At 46.3% G+C, this 19,529-nt stretch overlaps 3 protein-coding genes across 4 annotated transcripts; 1 reads left to right on the top strand and 2 right to left on the bottom strand.

The window, feature by feature from the left end:
- Window positions 1–904: 904 nt before the first annotated feature.
- On the bottom strand, window positions 905–3,260 carry LOC123054989 (uncharacterized). The gene is made up of 10 exons (XM_044478880.1): window positions 2,990–3,260; window positions 2,797–2,892; window positions 2,605–2,679; window positions 2,370–2,438; window positions 2,159–2,235; window positions 1,967–2,055; window positions 1,747–1,876; window positions 1,404–1,494; window positions 1,220–1,285; window positions 905–1,117 (listed from the first exon to the last, which is right to left on the bottom strand). Exons 1-10 carry the CDS (start codon window positions 3,146–3,148, stop codon window positions 998–1,000), a joined length of 972 nt encoding a protein of 323 aa, XP_044334815.1. The 5' UTR covers window positions 3,149–3,260; the 3' UTR covers window positions 905–997.
- A 61-nt stretch (window positions 3,261–3,321) lies between these two features.
- LOC123054988 (uncharacterized aarF domain-containing protein kinase At1g71810, chloroplastic) lies at window positions 3,322–13,650 on the top strand. Of its 2 annotated transcripts, XM_044478878.1 has the most exons (22): window positions 3,322–3,861; window positions 3,964–4,008; window positions 4,105–4,143; window positions 4,376–4,546; window positions 5,036–5,188; window positions 5,373–5,408; window positions 5,884–5,927; window positions 6,685–6,775; window positions 6,870–6,911; window positions 7,011–7,119; window positions 7,265–7,379; window positions 7,520–7,569; window positions 7,673–7,751; window positions 7,836–7,886; window positions 8,075–8,216; window positions 8,382–8,426; window positions 10,044–10,151; window positions 10,231–10,272; window positions 10,689–10,868; window positions 12,625–12,744; window positions 12,858–12,983; window positions 13,374–13,650. In XM_044478878.1, exons 1-21 carry the CDS (start codon window positions 3,337–3,339, stop codon window positions 12,960–12,962), a joined length of 2,292 nt encoding a protein of 763 aa, XP_044334813.1. In that variant the 5' UTR covers window positions 3,322–3,336; the 3' UTR covers window positions 12,963–12,983; window positions 13,374–13,650. The 2 variants fall into 2 exon arrangements, with proteins under 2 accessions (XP_044334813.1, XP_044334812.1); XM_044478877.1 differs by lacking the exon at window positions 13,374–13,650 and having other exon boundaries at window positions 12,858–13,252.
- Window positions 13,259–17,087, bottom strand: LOC123054990 (shikimate kinase 3, chloroplastic). The gene is made up of 10 exons (XM_044478881.1): window positions 16,629–17,087; window positions 15,182–15,228; window positions 15,012–15,066; window positions 14,801–14,873; window positions 14,596–14,683; window positions 14,298–14,380; window positions 14,094–14,223; window positions 13,928–14,006; window positions 13,697–13,761; window positions 13,259–13,617 (listed from the first exon to the last, which is right to left on the bottom strand). The coding sequence occupies exons 1-10, from the start codon at window positions 16,840–16,842 to the stop codon at window positions 13,564–13,566; spliced, it is 888 nt and encodes a 295-aa protein (XP_044334816.1). The 5' UTR covers window positions 16,843–17,087; the 3' UTR covers window positions 13,259–13,563.
- Between the last annotated feature and the right edge of the window lie 2,442 nt (window positions 17,088–19,529).

Raw genomic sequence — 19,529 nt, 5'->3', positions numbered from 1 at the left:
CCGTGGGCTAGCGTTGTGTGTGCTGGCATGGGAGCTGCCGGATCCTGCAGCTGGGTGCGACTGAATCGGACGGTTCTAGGGGCGGTTTAAGTTTGCCTAAAATAAATCGGCCGACGCCTAGCAGCGGCCACCCGCTTGGATGATTGTTTCCGCTCCGTATCTGGCCGGTTTAAAATATACGCCTCGACGCTCCGTATCTGGCCGGTTGGCCGGTTTAAAATACACCCGCCTCGACGCGTCGTTTCGTTTCCAGGCGGAAATCACTACTGACCGGTATTATACACTTGTAAAATAATTACGGGTGTATAATCTTACACCCGTACTTATAAAATAATTAGGGGGTATAATCTTACACCCATTCCAAGCGGGGTGTAAGTGTAGTGGAGTGGGGTAGTTCCTCGAGTTTTAACTGTACATAGTGCTACTGATACTGTAAAACTAGAATCATGCAGTTTCTCTGGAATGAACTATGGCATCTTCACCCCCAAAAAAAATACTACGGCATTTTGGGGGTATGTTATATTTACTGTATGAGAAACCATATATTATTATCATGGGACGTCTCATCGTTGTCATTTTTTTTGTGCGTCGTTTGAGTTTTGCAGCACTTGTTTTTATTTTTCGGCATAAAAATTGCGATCAGCATCTGTGCCTAGGAAGGGTACTGGAAACCGTGAGGTTGTGGACAAAATTGCGATCAGTATTCAGTAGGTCTGAAGGACAAAATTGTGCCATTGAGTTCCTTCCAGTGCATGCATGCATTTGGTTGCTGTCTTTCGCTTACAGATCTCTGTATCTGTACAAACTTCAGTCAGCGTTCAGCAGTCAACATTTGACTATCGAAGGACGCCTCAGTCAACGACTGCTAAATAGTTTGGCACTGAAGGTTTCAGACTGAGATCCAGAGAGAAAAAGAACACCGTTCCTTTCAGTCATATATCTTTCCTTTTTTTCTCAACCATGTTAGAATACGCGTTAATTACACCGTAATCAGGATTCAGGAGGCGTTCTCAATTGCCTCGATGCACCCCAGCACGGTGGCCTTCTGCGACATGGCGGACACCAGCGCGTCGTGAGCCGCCTTGTTGTTCTTCAGAAGCGACGCGGCGATGAGCACCTGTCAATCCAAAAGAGAAATAGGCTTGCATCAGCCCAACATGTATGTATGTAACATGTTTTCTCTTCTGCTGCTTCACTTGGGTATATAAATATAACTCACCGCCCATCTCGTAAGGTTTTGCTGCTGTGCTTTGCCTAGCGGCGGCTTAGTTCTGTTCAGGAACCTCTGCAATGCAGACAGGCAGGCAGGGATGAATTCCTCAGGTGAAATTTTCAGGAGACATCTGAACAGTGGGAATGCCGAGACTAGAAGGGCTGATGGATTAGTACTAGTAGTAGATCACCTGAAGGGTGAAGAGGTCGGCTGATTGGCCGACGACCTTGTCGTATTCCAGACCTTCAGCAGCCAGTCCGGCCATGGAGATCACAGCCAACCTGGTGACACATTACATATTTTTAGTCAGTAGCTCCTCATATTTCTGACCATAGCTTTCTTGTTCTTTTAGGCAGGCAGGTGAGTGTGTCGATCAAGTTATACTGCAGCCGTTGCTTTATCTATAAAGCGCGGATACGGCCAATTTCCGAAGTTATAAGTGTTGGATGCATCAACTGAACCAAATGCAGAACAAATACAAATACACAAAAATTGGACATGGATGCTACTGACAGGTTTAACTCAAGAATTACCTGTCCACTTCCTTTTGGTCGAGCTGGCCGCTGTATAGCAGCTTCTGTAGCTGGTCATCAACGAGGTTAACATGCTCCTTACCAATGTCCAAAGAGTATCCCAGGATAGGTAGGCCGGTCAAATATGCAACTAATTTACAAGGAAAGCATTACAGATTTACAGTCAGTAAGTTACTAGCTGCACATGTATTCTTGCTACAGAAAAAAAGAGAGCGCCTACCCAAAAAATGAGCAGCTTCATGCCTAGCAATCCTCTCTTGGTAATCAGGGAAAACTGCAGAGAAAGAGCCAATTGCCACCTGCAGAAGACTGTGATGGTGGATGCAACATTAGCACTGGCTCTTTCTGGATATGTAAAATTTATTTTTTCCCTCTGGGCATGAAAATTAGCAGTACTTCTGATGACACCTACCCTGGAGAAATACTTCCGATGGCTAATACTACCAAGGAAATGCTTCCAGTCAAGTAGGGAACGAAGAAGCCCCAATCCTGAGAGATACAATTTTCTGAAGTTCAGACGATCTATTGCAGTCTATTAAGTTCAGACAAACTTTTGCAAAGAACTCAAGGTTCAGTGGACTGTTTCAGCACTTATGGAAAGGGAGGCAGGAAGGAAGTAGTACCCCGGGGAGTTGGCCTGCGAGGACGGCCAGGAATCCGGTGGTGCCGACGACCGTGAACAGAAACGCTGCCTGCATGATCAGAGCAAATCAAATGCAGTTATGCATTATGAACAATGCAATATAATTTAGCTCTGACGATGCTAATATTCTGCATCTGAAATCTGAAGTGCCAATTCCACAAATTTCCACAACATTGGGATCACGAACAATCTTTCAGTTGTCGAGCATGACTTACATCGTTTCTGACGCTCGGGATGGCGAGGTTCTCGGCATTCTTTATCCCGAGGTTGGTGAGCTCCCTCAGAGACGTCTGCTCACACAAAATTCAGAAACACAAGGATAGGTTTATCAGCTCCAGCACCACACCACCACATTGTCAAACACCAGCAAATTCCAAGTATTTGATGCAAGGCGTAGAGGGACTGACCGTGCGGCGGGACATGTAGGGCTGCGAGCTCCACCGCTTGGCCCAGCCCAGCTCCTTGAGCTGGTCCAGCGCCTGCCTGGCCTCCTGGCTATCCTTCTGCACCACGCCAACTCAACGTCAGCTTAGTTCTGCCGAGCTTGCTTTTCTATACGTTCAGAAGCGAGCAGGAGAGAACGTAACCGCGGTGTTTCACCTTGTCGATGGCCGAGCCGAGCGCCTTGAGGTCCACCCCGGCCGCCGCCGCCGAGGAGGACGCCACCGCGACGCGCCAGCCACGCCGGTGCCGCCGCCCCGCGCCGGCGAGCCCGAGAGGTTTCGCGGCGGGCGCGACGAGACCTGCCACGATCGCCATGCCTTTCTTCTTTTTGCTGCTGCTGCCGACCGCCAAGCGAAGCGGATAACACAGTTTCAGACTCCCAGAGCCCGGCACGCGACACGTTGCCGAGTTTCTTCAGTTTGATCGTCTGCTCTCCGCGCCGGCGTGTCGCGCTCTGCGCCGCCCGATCTCCTCCGTGGAAGATCCGAGACCCACGTCCGAAAATGCCGCCTCTCGCCCGAGGAAAATCCTGGGCCGCAATAAATCACGCCGTTGCAAACCACTCCCCTCGCTCCTCTTGGCGCCCAATCCCCACGTCGTCCCACTTCGTCTCCCTCTCCCCCCCTCCGGCTCAGCAATCCCCGGCGAGCGTTCGACGCGCCGACATGCTTCTCCTCCGCCCGCTCACGCTCCCGCTCCCTGCCCCGGCCCTGCGGGCCAGGCCCGCCGCCCGGGGGCCGCGGCCCCGTCGGCGGCCGCCGCGTCCTCGCGCCGCCTCCGCATACGGCGCCGGTGGTGTCTCGGAGGAGGACGCCTTCACCAGGTGCTCGGGGTACCTGTTCGAGGAGGGGCTGGCGACGGAGGGGGACCTCCCCACGGCGTACGACATCCCCGGCATCGCCAGGGTGTACGGCCGCCGCCCGCTCCTCGTGCTCCGCCGCTCGCTGCAGATCGGGACCTCCTTCGGCCGCTGGTTCGCGCTGCGCTACCTCGACAGCCTCAACGACCGCGCAGACGACATGTTCGAGGTACGCCCCGCCTCGCGTCACGCTTTTGGCTATTGGCTATTGGCCATGCGCACGGCTACTGTTTGATTAAATTCCTTGCTGCTGTTTGGTGTAAAAATGCAGATCAGGGCTGCTCAGCTTAGGAGGATTCTACTAGAACTTGGCCCGGTATGCTTCCTCTTCCAATGTGTGCTTGTGCATGTCCTCGTCCATGTGTAGGTGATGGTGATTAACGGGTACATGCTGCCGCTCTTTTGATGACAGGCATTTGTGAAGATCGCACAAGCAGTTTCGTCACGGCCGGTGAGCTTCGCCAGCCAACTAGTCGTTGCATCTTCATCAGTTGTGATTGGACCTCAAATTTTACTTATTTGGTGAATGGCATGTCGTGAACCGTCAAATGATGACTATCTGCACACCATTTTCAGACAGCAGCACTGATTTAAACCGTAGAGAAGGCGCTTAGTTATTCCCTTTCAAATCATTGTTGGCTGACGGGGCATGGATGTGACTGCCTTTGTTTCATTTGCTGCAGGATGTGATTCCTCCTGCATACCTTGATGAACTTTCACTACTTCAAGACCGCATAGCACCATTTTCCACTGAGCTTGCTTTTGATATTATAGAGAAGGAGCTTCAGATGCCACTCGACATGATTTTCTCTGAAATGTCGCCAAAGCCTGTTGCTGCTGCATCTCTTGGGCAGGTCTGTTTTCTATCATTTTGTAATGAATCAAGGATTCAATTGCCTTCTCTCACGACTTAATAACCAGACCTTCGTAATTTTAGCTACAGAATCAGAGCAATGTCCCGTGACTGTTTCCAGTCGGTTTTGCTTAGAAAGTTGAGTTCAGCTGTATGATACCTGTCCCCCTTGTTTATTTTTGAAATTTCAAGCACGAAGTCTGATATGCAACTTAGTGTTCTGTATGCCTATACACCTCCCTAAAGTAATTACAAGGACCTACTTTCATAGATTAGCAGGTTGGAAGCAGCTAATAGGAAAATGAAATCAAACTAGTAGGATGGGGACCATGAGAATCTCAGAACTACACGATGTTTCAGATCCGTACTAATTAACCATGATATTGTTAACTATTGGTGGAACAACACTTCCTACTTCCTTGAGTGTATGGTCATCTGTCAATTGCTCTCATTTAGTATGATATGACATGTTATATTCTTACTATTGCAGGTTTACCAGGCTAGGTTACGATCCAATGGGAAGCTAGTTGCCGTCAAAGTACAAAGGCCTGGAGTCCAAGCCGTAATTTCCTTAGATATCTATATCTTGAGGTTCCTTGCTGGTGTTGCCAGGAAGGTTGGCAAGTTCAACACAGACCTTCAGGTAAGGCCAGAGTCCTATATGCTCTTGAGTCTCTTTTAAAGATACAAAGCAAAGCAAATGGAAAAAAGAAGAGAGAATTCTCCTCTTTAAATGAATTTTCTACTGTCCTATTTTCTTGCCTTTTTCTCGTCATATTTATATTTACTTAATTTGTGATTGTATATATTTGCTACCTCACGTGCAGGCTGTCCTTGATGAATGGGCGTCAAGTCTATTTCGGGTAACTTTTCTATGCATGCTCATATAGTATCTTTTGGTAAATTTATGTATGTACTTATTGTTCTTTTACTTGGTTACTTCTACTCATGTCATACATGAAGTACTCAATTTGGCGATAATGTGTATGAAGGTGTTGGCATAAGATTAGGTCAGGTAGAGGTAGGAAAGTAACCGTCAGTTAGAGTCATTCAGAAGTATTCTTTTAAGAATTTTTTCAGTGGACTATTTATAGAAGGTAAAAGCTAACTAGAAAACTATTATAGAAGCATCATCCAAATTAGGTTGTGGATCAGGCTTCAGAGAGGAAGCAAGCAAAACATTTAAGCTAAAGCTCCAAGCATTCCGTACAGTTATATTAGCAAGTCTGCTTCTGTCACTTGCAAAAGTATATTAGCAAATCTTGATATTTCTTTAGAAAGTTATGAGCATATTCTTAGAGCTTCACATTGAATACAGGTAAATCACATTTGATGCAGGAGATGGATTATAGAGAAGAAGCAAGAAATGGACTTAAGTTCAGGTTGCATTCTTCATTTACAGGCCAAAATCTTGTTCAATTACTTCATCCAATATGATCACTATTTCAGTTAATGTTTTCAGTTACTTGTTCATTTACAAGCCAAAATCTTGTTTAATTACTCCATCCTATGTTTTTAAGGCGACGCTTCGCTTTAAGGCGCTGGGGGGCGCCTCGACGCGTAGGCGCCTAAAGCGGACGCCTAGGCGCCTAAAGCGGACATATTTGCAAAGCGCTGGGGGGGCGCCTCGACGCCTAGGCGCCGCCTTGCAGACACCTTAAAAACATAGACTCCATCTAATATTATCACAATCAACATAGATAATTGAGCATAAGTAATTTGGATGGAGCTGCAGTTCGAACCATTTTATTAGTTTACGGACATATGGTCATCTGCTAGCTAAGCCCTTGCAATCACCAAACCGGCTAGTTGTCTCCAGAAACACCACTAACTAGGATTTTGTTCAAATACTCTGACCATTCCACTAAAAAATATATATATAAAAAATGTGTGTACTCTGTTATACCCAAATTTGTGAAGGACAACTGATCTTAGAATTACTTTTGCAACTTAGCACATGGAAACTATGTTTAAGAATATGGAGATGTATTCTGAAGGTGGATAATTAAGAACTGAGGATTCTATTATCATCTTTCAGAGGTTTTGCAAATTCTTTGTTTTTGTGGCAAGAACAATATACAAGCTTGATATTTGTATTATAGCATCAATATAAACCCTGTACTTTCCTTTCTGTATCAGGGAATTATATGGGAAACTTAGAGATGTGATGGTTCCAGAAATGTATCTGGAACAGACGAGAAGACGAGTCCTTATCATGGAATGGGTTGAGGTGCAGTCTATGATTTTATTCACTTGTTAGCAACCAAACATGCACAATGTTGCATAAATAACTACTTATTGACTTACCTAGTTTGACCTTGTAGGGGGTAAGGTTGTCCGAAGTTAGAGATCTATATCTGGTTGAGGTAAAGCAGCGCAAATCAGGACTCGAGTAAATCAAGTAAATATTGGATCTCAGTAAACACTCTTACGAGTTAGATCTGCTGGGATTTGCTACATTGTAGGTTGGAGTATACTGTTCACTTTCCCAGCTTTTGGAATATGGATTTTATCATGCAGACCCACATCCTGGAAATCTTCTACGTACAATTGATGGGAAGCTAGCATACTTAGGTAATTGTTTTACTGTACTATTCCTACATAGCTTACCCACTTTAAATCTTAGTTACCATTGGGTCCCTAATTTGCTTCCTTGCTTCACAATCAATTACATGAAGCCCTATGTCTAGCTAATTCAAATACTCTATTCATTATGCAGATTTTGGAATGATGGGAGAATTCCGACAAGAACTCCGTGATGGATTTATTGAAGCTTGTCTACATCTTGTTAATCGGGATTTTGATGGTTTAGCAAAAGATTTTGTTACTCTTGGGTAAGAAAAACACTGATATCACTAAGCTTACGAAATTTTGTGCATGCAGATGGATGCCAGTTATCAGAAATAACTTCCTTTTTTCCTGCTGGATATCACCATAACTAAGTAGATCTGACCTGCCTTTAAATCTCTTGTAGTTTGCTTCCTGCAACTGCTCAGAAAGATGAAGTGACAAAGGCATTGACAGGTACTCCAGCTTCAGACGAATGTCACTAATATTAAGAAATGTAATTAATTTTAAGACATGTCCATCTTGCATATCACTCTTTATTCTGTGTTTGCCATTTCAGGTGTATTTGAAAGTGCAGTTAACAAAGGAGTTCAAAATATAAGCTTTGGAGATCTGTCAGGGAATCTTGGGCAAACAATGTACTGATCTTAGTTTATGCAAAAAGGAATGTAGTGCAAACCCTCGATAAATTATTTTATTTACTAGAGCTAACCTTGTTTCAGGTATAAATTCAAGTTCCAGATTCCTTCATACTTCTCTCTTGTAATCCGAAGGTACTAATGAATTAATTTTTTTCTCATAACTTCGATAGTGCTATTAGTCAATACATTTTATAATGGACAAGAAACTGGCAAACTGCTTCCAAAAAGGCAGAATGCAGTTTTTTTTAATATATTTACACTGCTTGGTTTATAAATGATCCGTGTGTTACATTTGAGAGGCTTTCCATGTGATTTTTCAGTCTTGCTGTCTTGGAAGGCATTGCAATCAGCTTCAATCCCAACTACAAAGTCTTGAGCAGTTCATACCCATGGATTGCAAGAAAAGTTCTCACTGACAACTCACCTAACCTTCGGTCAACATTGTACACGCTACTTTATAAGGTTTGCTTTTGCTTGTTGTCTTCACTCTTCAGACATTCTGAATTGTGATGAGATCGTGTCATCGTGCTAGCAAGTCATTTTGTTGCAGGTTCATTTTTTGTCTACTGCAACTTCTGCCAGTTATAGCGAACATCTTATGTCTTCTTTTACAAAAATGTATTGCAGGATGGCACTTTCCAGATTGACCGTTTGGAGTCTTTGTTAACCGAGGTTGGTTTATTTCCTCACAGATATATGCATATGCTGATGGTTTATTTGTCTTCACATGAATAACGGTTCATTATTTGAAATTTGATGTAAGGCCTCTTTGAGACATGTGAAAGCAACAAAACTTTCTAGCATATTCATATTGGGAACCAGCCAGTTGGTTCTTGCCGGCTTATGGTCAAATGGTGGTTTATTAAATTTCAAAATTCTTTTCACCGAGTTGTTAACCATTTAGCATACACTCGCACCGACTTGTCACTGATTCTAGATGACTACTACAACAACAAAACCTTTAGTCCCAAACAAGTTGGGGTAGGCTAGAGCTGAAACTCGTAAGATCTCGCAACCAACTCATGGTCTTGACACATGGACATCTAGTTTCCACACACCCTTGTCCATGGCTAGTTCTTTGATGATATTCCAGTCCTTCAGATCTCTCTTTGCAGACTCATCCCATGTCAAGTTTGGTCTACCCCGACCTCTCTTGACATTATATAAGCACGTTTTAGTCGTCCGCTATGCATTGGAGCTTCTGGAGAGGATGTTGGGCAAGGTTCTCTTCAATCGGTGCTATCCCACTCTATCTCGTATATCATCATTCCGGACCCGATCCTTCCTTGTGCGGCCACACATCTATCTCAACATGCGCACCTCTGCAACACCTAACTGTTGCACATGTCACCTTTTAGTCAACCAACACTCAGTGTCATACAACATTGTGGGTCGAATCGCCGTCCTATAGAACCTGCCTTTTAGCTTTTGTGGCACTCTTATCACAAAGAACGCCAGAAGCTTGGCACCACTTGATCCATCCGGCTTTCTCACATCTTTATCGATATCACCATCCTTCTGCAGCATTGACCCCAAATATTGAAAGGCGTCCTTCTGAGGTACCACCTGCCCATCAAGGGTAACCTCCTCCCCCTCGTGCCTAATAGTACTGAACCGCACCTCATGTACTCGGTTTTAGTTCTACTAAGCCTAAAACCTTCCGATTCCAAGGTTTGTCTCCATAGCTCTAACTGTCTGATCTGGCTAGAGTGTTGACCACTACTAAAAGTCACTAGATGCGATTCTCCCTTTCTAAAGAGGGTGTTAGCTACGATCATGTCGTAGGCTAGAGCAAAGCTTAAGACATCTTCTCCTTGATTCGTGATGCCATATCCAAAGCCCCCATGCACGCCTTCAAAACTGGTGTTAGATGTACCCACGTGGCCATTGAGGTCTCCTCCTATGAAGAGCTTTTCGCCAATAGGCACACTCCTAACCATGTCCTCCAGGCCTTCCCAGAACCCCCTCTTGGTGTTCTCATTGTGGAACTTGCGGGGCATACGCGCTGATAACATTGAGAACTAAGTCCCCAACTATCGGCTTGACCAGGATAATCTGGTCCCCACACCTCTTGACATCTAGCACTCCATACTTGAGGCTCTTGTCTTGATGTCTACCACTCCATACTTGATACGATTCTAGATGATTGCTTCTGTTAAATTCTGTATAGTGGTAGAAATCCGCCAGTTTTGTCAAACTGTTGGGTCGTGGGAAGTATGTCTTTTCATGGTTTTATGTACTTTATTCTTACCTTCTTGGTACATCACTGTTTTTGTTTTCTTCTTACAGTCGCTGCGGGCCAGAACAGAGCAGACCTTGGTCAGAACTCAACAAGATGAAAGTGATAGTTCAAGATTTGCAATTAAACAAGTGCTGTCATTTACACTCACTGAACAGGTAAAACTGAGATAGATTGGTAGTTGTTTGATAGTATCGAACTCAGTCAGATAATTAGCCAAGTCTGAACTCTTTCCAGGGTGCCTTTGTGAAGGATTTACTTCTTCAGGAGATTGCTAAGGTCAGTTAGCTTGTTAGATGTGCAGTTTCCATTGCCCTGTTGGCTTCATGTGAGTTTATGTGTCAACTGATGAAATAGCTATCAGACAATATATTTTTTGCTTTTGAATTTGAATTTTTGTGCGAAGAAATTCCACAAATTGTCGTGTAGCTTTGCAATTAAGGCATAAATGCAATTTGGCTCCATATAATATAAAATTCCGATGTACTTCATGTGGGTCATCTTCCTGTGATTCCATGTTTAATTTTGTTTTATTAGTAGATAAGGAATTCTCTCTGCTGTCATGCATTTTTGCTTGAAATGATATTTTTCTTTTGGGAAATGCTGGAAACGAAGTGACACCTTTTATTCAAAGGTAAAGGGACTAGATGCACTTGGAGTAGCCACATTAAGTTCTGTAATGATAATGTTTGCAGGGACTAGATGCACTTGGAGTGGCCACATTAAGTTCTGTAACATCTGCTGCAGCCTCAAGATTGCCATTTGCACCATCCCCATCACCATCACTGAACAACGAGGAGGCCACCAACTTGAGAAACCTCTACCGCCTTCTCCTACTTGTAGCTAAGACTCCTCAGAAGGAAAACTCATCACGGGTAAGTAAAACTTTCAACATTCATGAGCGACTGAGCGTGATGATCTATGTAGAGTAGTCTTGGACGCCTTCTCGGATGTCGTGACTTCTCACTATGTGTCAATGGAATGCACAAAATGCTTCCAGCTTATAGCAGAGTATGTTGCATAACTAAGCAAGCTGCTGATGATAAAGAGTAAATAGCATAAAACTACCACTTTTCGTCCTATGGTTCCAAAAAACCACCATTTTTTTGTTTGTGACTGATACCTACCACTTTTTTCGTCGGTTGTCTCAAAAAACCCAAATCGCCTTGTGTTTTACAACTGATCGCGATTATGACAGGTTGGGCCCGCGTGTAAGAGCTCTGATTGTTTGACCGTTAACTGACGTGGCATAAAATCAATCAGGTCCCTGCCAAAAAAATAAAAAGCAATCGGGTCCTGTAAATATTTCTAGAAAAAGCAATCGGGTCCTCGCGCACACCACTGCCATGACCGCCGCAGCCGCACAGCAGTCGCCATTGCCGTGTCGCCGCCCTCCAGCCAGCTCCCAGCCGCCGTCCACCTCGCCTCCTTTCCCACCCCACTGGAGCGGCCGCCACGCCGCCACCAGCGAGCTCACCTCCCCCTTTGGCCGGAGAACGGCCTCCCGCATGGTGGTGGAGGGCCGGAGCAGGTGAGGAGGGAGCAGCGCGCGGCGGCGCTGCCTCTGCCGGATCTCGTCGGCCCCGTGGGAGAGGAAGAGGTTGGCGGCGACCCATGGCCCCGGTGAACTGCCTGCTCTCCGCCGCCGCCGCCGCTTGCTTGCCCGCCCCTTCCTCTTCCCCTTCGTCTGTTGATGCCCGCGACCGCTGCTTGCTGCTTCCGCGAACTCGACGTCGTCGACGTGCGGGGGCAGGCGGAGGCCGGCGCCGGCGAGCAGGTAGTGGAGCGCGTCGAGGCCGTGGGGTGGAGGTTGCCGGCGACCGGGCTATGGGGGAGGAGGTTGCCAGCGACGGCCATTGGAGCCGAGCGCTTCGAGCTGCCCCACCCACCTCGAGCGGACGCGAGGAAGAGGGAAGAGAAAGAGACCACGCGACGGGGAGCTCCACGGCGGCAGGCGCCATGGCTGCTGAACGACGAGCTCCTCTCGATCTTGAGCACGGCCGTGCGAGGGAGTCGATTGCTTTTCAAAAATATTTACAGGGACCTGATTGCTTTTTTTAATAAGATTGTTAGGAAGAGACACTGACACGTGGGCCCCACATGTCAGTTAACGGTCAAACTGACGGTCAACCAGACGGTTCATTTAGGAGCGGGTCACACCTGTCATAATCGCGATCAGTTGTAAAACACAAGGCGATTTGGGTTTTTTGAGACAACCGACGAAAAAAGTGGTAGGTATCAGTCACAAACAAAAAAGTGGTGGTTTTTTGGAACCATAGGACGAAAAGTGGTAGTTTTATGCTATTTACTCGATGATAAAAGAACCTTTTCAGAAAGAAATGAATTCTAGACTTAACTGAAAAGATAAAGTCTGGAGCTTATATTTGTGACATGCTAATTAGATTCGGTAATCACATTAAGTGATGTGCGCAATGATTTATATGTGAAATTGTTCTCTTTGAGCTGAAACTAACTACAAGGTGTGAAAATAATACTCAGATTACACATTGGTTTTTATATAAAAATGGGCTAAAGCACTTCATCTCTGATGCGTGTAAATCCAGCTGATCTATTGACATTGCAAGATGCAACACGTGTGTGTAGCCTGCATTTAGCATTCAAGTTTTGCAGGCTCCTGGACATGAAAGCACTGGGGAGAAAGGAGATGATGGCGCAGATGATATGTCTCTTGTGTTAAATGAGATGAGGTCTTTTCCAGAGTTTCTGCCAGTTCTTTCTGTCATTCCTGAGGTAAGAAGGAACATACGGGTTGAATGAGATTATGCATCAAAATTCATGTGGCGTGTATTTATAAATCCAGAGCTCCACGAACTCATTTTTGCACATACTCTTCCCCAATGCAGCTTTCACCAGAGTCCCAACAGCAGTTTCTCCTCCTGCCTGCGGATTTAACTAATCTTGTTTTATCTCGTGCTGTTGCAAGAACCATCAGAAGAATGTTCATATGAAGTTAAAGCCTACATGTACAGGTTTTCAATCTCAGCTTCCTGCAATGTTTTCCTTTAACTGTATAGCTATACGCTAGATGTATAGGGAGATTTGTTTCCCGTACAGTAGCATTATCAAATAGGTCAGATCTAACTATTGGCTTAGCCATGATTATTTTGGAGATAATACTTTCCCTGTACATCTTTGTTGAGAGAACATGTACATATCTCGAAAGAAAAAGAGGCACCCTTATCATGCTGTAACGAACATACTTGTGTTAAGATCTATGCTATTATAAATTTTTCGAGAACTGCACTTTGCCTCAAAGTAATATATTGATGTAAATTCTGGTTGTTTCAAAATGTACAAGGGATATCACTTAACGATGATGATATAGCTATTTACTCCCAAATCCATGTATCAATTTGCAGCAAGATAAAGACAAGACAAACATTGTCTTAATTTAGAGCTATTCACATATAGTTCACTCAAGTAAAGACCCAAGTTATCCTCTGTCATAGCTCTGGCTATATCAAGAAGAATGTCTTATGCAAAGGTATGTACATCACGGCAACCAAGAACCATTGGTTGTCATCTTTCTTTTTAACCACCGAGATCTGGTCAGTTTCTGACCATGGCCTTCTCAGTAAGAAAGCTCTCCATCTTTAGCAATGCCTGGAAGAACGGAAGGTAGAAATCCCAGTCAGGCACGGTTCAAAAGATCATCTTAACCAAGTCAGAAATACTCAAATACCTCAATAGCGATGGCACTTGGTGTAAGTACATTCACATCATTATGTCCTTGTTTGAGTGCAATATCTGCATTATGGATAAATTGTGTTTACAGTCAGCAATGGTGTAAAAACTGAACGTGAGCAAAAAACATCATATTGGTGGACCATGTAGGCCTTTCTAGTAGTACAGAGTACTAGAATGAAACAAGAATTACGTATAATGGTGTTATCTAACTCGTTAGGAAACATACTTTCAAGGGATACTCGGGCATCAGCATTAGCATATGAATCCATTCTTTGTTCAAAAAGTGCTGTAAGTTTGGCATAGGCCTGCGCGGGAAAACAAACAATCATTAGCTCTGTCCGCATGCCAAACTCAAATTGCAGAAATAAATAAGAGCATCAGTAGCAAACTACCTTTGCATAAGGATCACCAGATTCCTGATGCAGGAGGGGTCGTGACGCAGTACCCACCGCAGCAATCCTTCTTGCGAGGGCATCCAATGGAACATCTAACCAGATAGTGAGTCCTTTCCTCATATAACTCCTGCAATTTCACACAGTAAACTTAGTAATTATTGCCTTGAAGAGCAACTCGAGCTAGTTTATCACTTCCAGTACCAATTGATTGGTCGTATCACCGCACCACCTCCTGTTGCAACAATTAATCGGTGCATTGACGACAAATCCCTTAGTACCTCACTCTTGAGAAGTCGAATGAAATAAGAAAATATCAGAAAGCTTGATAAAAAGTATTTTTAGACGAGATTAGTACTGTAGACCACTACAGCACTCCTAATATCACAGCATGCAGGTTTGAGGTGGATAATGGCAAATTACATCATGGGAGAGAAAAGAAGAGCACTGTGAAAGGAAATAGAGTTATATCCTACTATCTCTAAGGAAAATAAGCGCACACCTCGTTATCTCTGAAGAATGCTTCACTATGGACCTGAAAAATCTCAGCAACTGACGGTATACCAACAGACTGCTCAACCAGCTTATCACTGTCAAAGGAAGGCACGCGGATAAAATTACTGAACCATGATCACTCAAAAGTTAGTTGAAAGAACATCTTGGTTGGCTTTTATCAGTTGCTGCAGTTATCAGAGAGAAATCCAAACCTGTCAAAGAATGAATAGCCCAGTACTTCAGCTATTATCTTGCCAACTGTAGTTTTGCCAGAACCCATCATTCCTAATATATACAGTATATGCATACAAATGTTAGATAGGCAATCATTCCTATATGCAATGCATATAAATATTAGATAGGCAATACATCATGAAGGGATCCATTAAAATTATAGAGCTGGTGTGGGGGGCAAGAACTAACCAACTAGATAAACACAGCGGTCATTCAGGTAAGGGAGCACGTCCTCTGCTTTTTGCTGCAGTTAACATGGAGGTCAGTTATATCAACACAAATATGTAGTTCGTTGAAGAACTGTGTGAATTTCTCCATGTAAACTTGCGAAGGCAAACACCATTGCATTATCTCCTAACCTTTAGTACGAGAGCCTCATCAGCAGAATAGTGGACTTTCTCAGTACCTGCAACCGTGCATGCACGTCAGATCACAATCATTCGACAGCATCCTCGATAGCACTCTCTTTGAATTCTATGGTTTGTCCTAGCATGACTACTGCAGAGATTAATCAATCTGTGCAGACTTGTTTGCGATCCATGATATTTCTTTGGAGTCTCACGATACACACCACAAATTTTTAGAAATTCGTGGACACTAAAATCTAAATAGCTCATGGCTGTTTGATGTGACTGTGATTAGGTTTATGTCCATTTCAATGGCTACTTGTAGCTGGTGACTGATGTAGAATGAAAAGGTTCCAAAGTCCCCAACTAATAGTACTGGTTGCACCAGTATTAACTGATCCTCTAGGAAATTCTAACGGAATCGTCCTAATTTTCTGTCTGCTCATTTGGTTCTCGTGTCTGAAGCGTGCCATGCAACAAAGGCCAACAGCTGGTACAGTTATCTTCCCACACAACCAACCTCTTAAGACCAAAACTGGAACAATTTTACAGCTGTGCCAAACCTTAGTTACTCGGGTGTTTCCTGAAGCAGAAAAAAAACGTACTACTATCTCAGGCTCGCGTGCTTAATTATTTTGAAAGCAGAAGCGGAAAGCATCGTGAAAAGTGTATTACTCTATTTGTTTGGTTCCAGAATAAAGTTGGATGCATTTTGTCATTAAAGCTGGCCTCTCATTTTTCAAGCCAGGTGCTCTTTTGAACACGGTACTGTATTTTTGGCAACTAGACTATGGGCCAGTTCTTTTGGGCGGCTTAAAAAACAAGCTACCTCTCCCTAGCTTAAAAATAAGCCGATCCAAAAAAATTGAGGCTTCTAAATTAGTTAAACTATTCAAAAGCCCCAATGAATGACGGAGACGGCTTATGGGAAAAGCTGGGAGGAGGCGGCTTATTTTTTAAGCCGCCAAAAAAACTGGCCCTATAAAGAAATAACAAACAAAATGCTACTCCCTCCTGACCGAAGGGGTGCATATGGTGTGCGTGTGTTTTCAGGTCGTTAATTTGATGACTAATCACACATGTGTTATTTGCCATCAAAAGCATATTATTGGATTCATATATATATTGGATTCATTGTACTCGCAATTTTCAAGGCATATGCTCTTTCGCACATGGTACCATATTTTCTTGACAACTAGATTTTAAGAAGAAACAGAAAAATGCTACTCCATATATATATATGAATAAGATCACAAGAGCGGGACACGCAAATGAGATCACCATGGTCCACTTGAATGTTTAACAAAGCGTTGCAATGAGTTGTCATTGACATGGCAATATCATCTTATCCGGTGTCCTAGCACTAATATTAATCTTTGCTGCACCGAGTTGGCGGCAGAAATGGCACTACTAGTTGACATGCGACAGAAGGAGCACGACCAGTTGGTTGGTTGGTTACCTGCCGATTTGTGGCAGCACAGGCCCTTGAGGCTGGCGCCACGGATGGGATCGGTGCTCCTGCTCCCCGCGTCGGACCGCAGGACCAGCGGCCGCCGCGCCGGATTCTGATCAAGCCTCGCCGCTGGCACTGTCGCCGGGGGGAATCCCTGCGGCTTCCGTCGTCCGGTCCATGCAGCACCGGGCCTCGGCCGGAGACCCAGGCCGGCGTCCATCTCCTCTCCCTCCGGCCCGACGACGAGGCGAGTGGCAGGAAGTTATTAACAGGAGCCACGTGTATCATCCGTGGTTAGCAGAGGCGGGGCTGGGTGTTGAGTATGCCGGCGGCCATCGCGGGAACGGTGGTGGATGCGCTACGCGGGCGGCGTGGCGGGCGGCGCCGCGGCGGAGGGAAGAAGAGACGAAGCGGACGAGAGGAGACGCAAGAGGTAAAGTGGGTTGGGAGATCGCCGGTTTGTCGTTGCGTTGCGGAGGCTTTTATACATGCCACGAGGCAGGGTGGGTGGTGGTGGTGTCGTGTCACTGGTTTGGTTGCTTGTCGAGAAGCCCGGGACTGTTCCAGCACAAAATCCCAAGAAAAGGAAAGCGATCAGTTTCCTGTGCTGTCATAGTATCAGATTATAATCAGATGCAGCCTTCTCTAAAACCTGAGGACTTCCACCATTGGCGAGACTTTGATTGAGCCGCACGCCCAGACGGAGACGGGACTCGAGAGCCAAGCAAGACCCTAATCTTTTTACTCGCGAGACGCACTACTCAACACGAAAATGATGTGCCGAGCTCAGCCTCCACCGGGCCAACACGAGGCGCCGGCGCGCATCGTCGTCCGCGTCTGTTGGCCACACGGGGAGGGCGTTTCACCTCCGGGGAAAAGCCAAGCCAAATCCGGTGGGCGGGGCGGACACGGGTTAGTTGAGTAGGGTAGCCCCGGCCGCGCGAGCCGGGTGGATCCAACCACCACCGCCCCGGCACGGCGACGCCACGTCGAACGCGACCGAGGTGGGGGCGATCGAGTAGAAGGGTTGGTGGCCGATGGCGACGCGCCGGCCGCGTCCGAGAGTCAGCGTGCGACAGGTGAGACGTCCAAAGGGTTTCGTTTCAGCTTGGAGGAGCCCGGGGGTTATTTTCGGAGATCCACCACGGATTACGGGCTACTTCTTTTGGTCGGCTTATTAAAAAATAAGCTGCCTCTTCCCAGCATAAAAAAATAAGCCGCTTTTAAAATTTGTTAAGACTTCTAAATTAGTTAGCCTGTAATTAGTTTAGAAGTCCTAATGAATAAAAGTGGCGGCTTATGGAATAAGGTAGGAAGAAGGCATATGGAATAAAAGAGGCGGCTTATGAAATAAGGTAGGAAGGAGGCATATGGAATAAAAGAGACGGCTTATGGGATAACGTATGCTTATTTTTTGCATAGAATTATCCTACTATTCAGTGTTGTAATGTTTTTTTTTGCGAGGAAACCACTGATTATATTGAAACAAGAATTACAGAAAAGAACACCAGAAAGCTAGAAATTACACACAGGTCCTTTCTGCAAAACAACGTCGCCGACGCGGAGAAGAACGTGCCGATGGCGGGCCGCCGCTGCATCTCCGCACGAACCTTGGATCGGGAGATGTCCCCAGGCGGCGGGGTAGTCGCCGGACCTCGAACTCCGGGGAGCCTCCACTCTGCTCCGCTGGTAACGCCGTCTTGATCCAACATCAGGGGCTTCAGGGTCGTCAACTGGATCCGCCGCGTCGAGATCCAGAGGGGATAAACGCGCGCATTGGCCACCGGGGACCGCGAGCGCGGACGAGGAGGCGCTCCGCCGTGGCGCTCAAAAGAACTCCACCGCCGGAGGGGACGAGCACCACCTGCAAAACGAAGACCGGCCGCGCCGCCCACTCCAAGACGCCGCCGGCCAGGGTCCCAACAGAGCCTACCCTGTACACACACGCAAGACGAGGCTCCCCTACTATCCCGCCGCCGCAGCGGCCGACGGAGGGCAGGGGACCCGGCGAAACGACGGCGGGGGTGGATCTGCTTGGGGGTTCCAGAAAAGTCGCCTCTACTGTAGCGGGAGAGGGGACGCGTCGAAGGTCGCACCGATTGACTTCTCAGTGTTGTAATGTTGATGTTTACATGGCTTGTAACTGAATCTTTATTTTATTAATGAGACAAGTAATATCATGCAAAACAAAAGTATCCATGCGAAAAAAGAGAGGAGATTTGGTAGTATCTCAGCCGCCATGCGTAGGTTTCGGAGTCCAATGTGCATACAATACACGTCCACAATGTCTTGATCGATGGCTTGATTTGGGAGTGACCACCAAGCAACCAAACCAAACCAAACCAAATCAACCAATGGCTCCTCCAACCAGACGAGCCGGCGGCCAAGGATGCGCGGCGATCAACGACGACGTGCTCCACGAGATCCTGCTTCGTCTCCCGGCCAAGTCGCTCTGCCGCCTCCGCGCCGTGTGCCGGTCCTGGGGCTCCCTCCTCTCCGCCCCGTCCTTCATCGCTGCGCACAGGGCGCGCCAGGCGGCCCCGCTCCTCGTCGTGCACGGCCGCGGGCAAGATGGCTACGCGGCGGACGTCCATATCCTGGACATGGCGTCCGGTGAATCCATCAAGCGGGTACGCACTGAGAGCACGCTGTCGGTGGACTTGCCGATGCTGCTGCACACCCCCCGCGACCTGGTTGGCCTCACGGACGGCTGGTTTCGATACTTTCGACTCCGCGTGCTCGACCCGGCAACCGGCGCTGATTTCCTCTTACCGGACGCCGACCCCGACAAGCACCCCCGTCATCAATCGTTCTTCTTACCGGAGGACGACGACCCCTACACGCACCCCCGTCGCCGATCGTTCTTGTTACCGGACGACGACCCCGATACGCACCGCCATCGCCGAT

This window comes from Triticum aestivum, chromosome 2D, assembly GCF_018294505.1.
Source record: "Triticum aestivum cultivar Chinese Spring chromosome 2D, IWGSC CS RefSeq v2.1, whole genome shotgun sequence".
NCBI classification, from domain to species: Eukaryota; Viridiplantae; Streptophyta; class Magnoliopsida; order Poales; family Poaceae; genus Triticum; species Triticum aestivum.
Note: the sequence above shows the minus strand (reverse complement) of the source record. Positions and strands in the feature narration are given on the sequence as shown.

What these genes read in the sequence shown, in the direction of transcription:
- LOC123054989 (XM_044478880.1), bottom strand. Translation starts at nt 3,148, where the DNA reads ATGGCGATCGTGGCAGGTCTCGTCGCGCCCGCCGCGAAACCTCTCGGG. An exon ending in CCTACATGTCCCGCCGCACG is followed by an intron (nt 2,680 to 2,796) that starts GTCAGTCCCTCT and finishes TTGTGTGAGCAG; the next exon opens with ACGTCTCTGAGGGAGCTCAC. An exon ending in TGAAGCTGCTCATTTTTTGG is followed by an intron (nt 1,877 to 1,966) that starts GTAGGCGCTCTC and finishes CTTGTAAATTAG; the next exon opens with TTGCATATTTGACCGGCCTA.
- LOC123054988 (XM_044478878.1), top strand. Translation starts at nt 3,337, where the DNA reads ATGCCGCCTCTCGCCCGAGGAAAATCCTGGGCCGCAATAAATCACGCC. An exon ending in TGGAGTCTTTGTTAACCGAG is followed by an intron (nt 8,427 to 10,043) that starts GTTGGTTTATTT and finishes TTCTTCTTACAG; the next exon opens with TCGCTGCGGGCCAGAACAGA. An exon ending in TTCTTCAGGAGATTGCTAAG is followed by an intron (nt 10,273 to 10,688) that starts GTCAGTTAGCTT and finishes TAATGTTTGCAG; the next exon opens with GGACTAGATGCACTTGGAGT.
- LOC123054990 (XM_044478881.1), bottom strand. Translation starts at nt 16,842, where the DNA reads ATGGACGCCGGCCTGGGTCTCCGGCCGAGGCCCGGTGCTGCATGGACC. An exon ending in ATGAGGCTCTCGTACTAAAG is followed by an intron (nt 15,067 to 15,181) that starts GTTAGGAGATAA and finishes TGTTAACTGCAG; the next exon opens with CAAAAAGCAGAGGACGTGCT. An exon ending in GTGATACGACCAATCAATTG is followed by an intron (nt 14,224 to 14,297) that starts GTACTGGAAGTG and finishes GTGAAATTGCAG; the next exon opens with GAGTTATATGAGGAAAGGAC.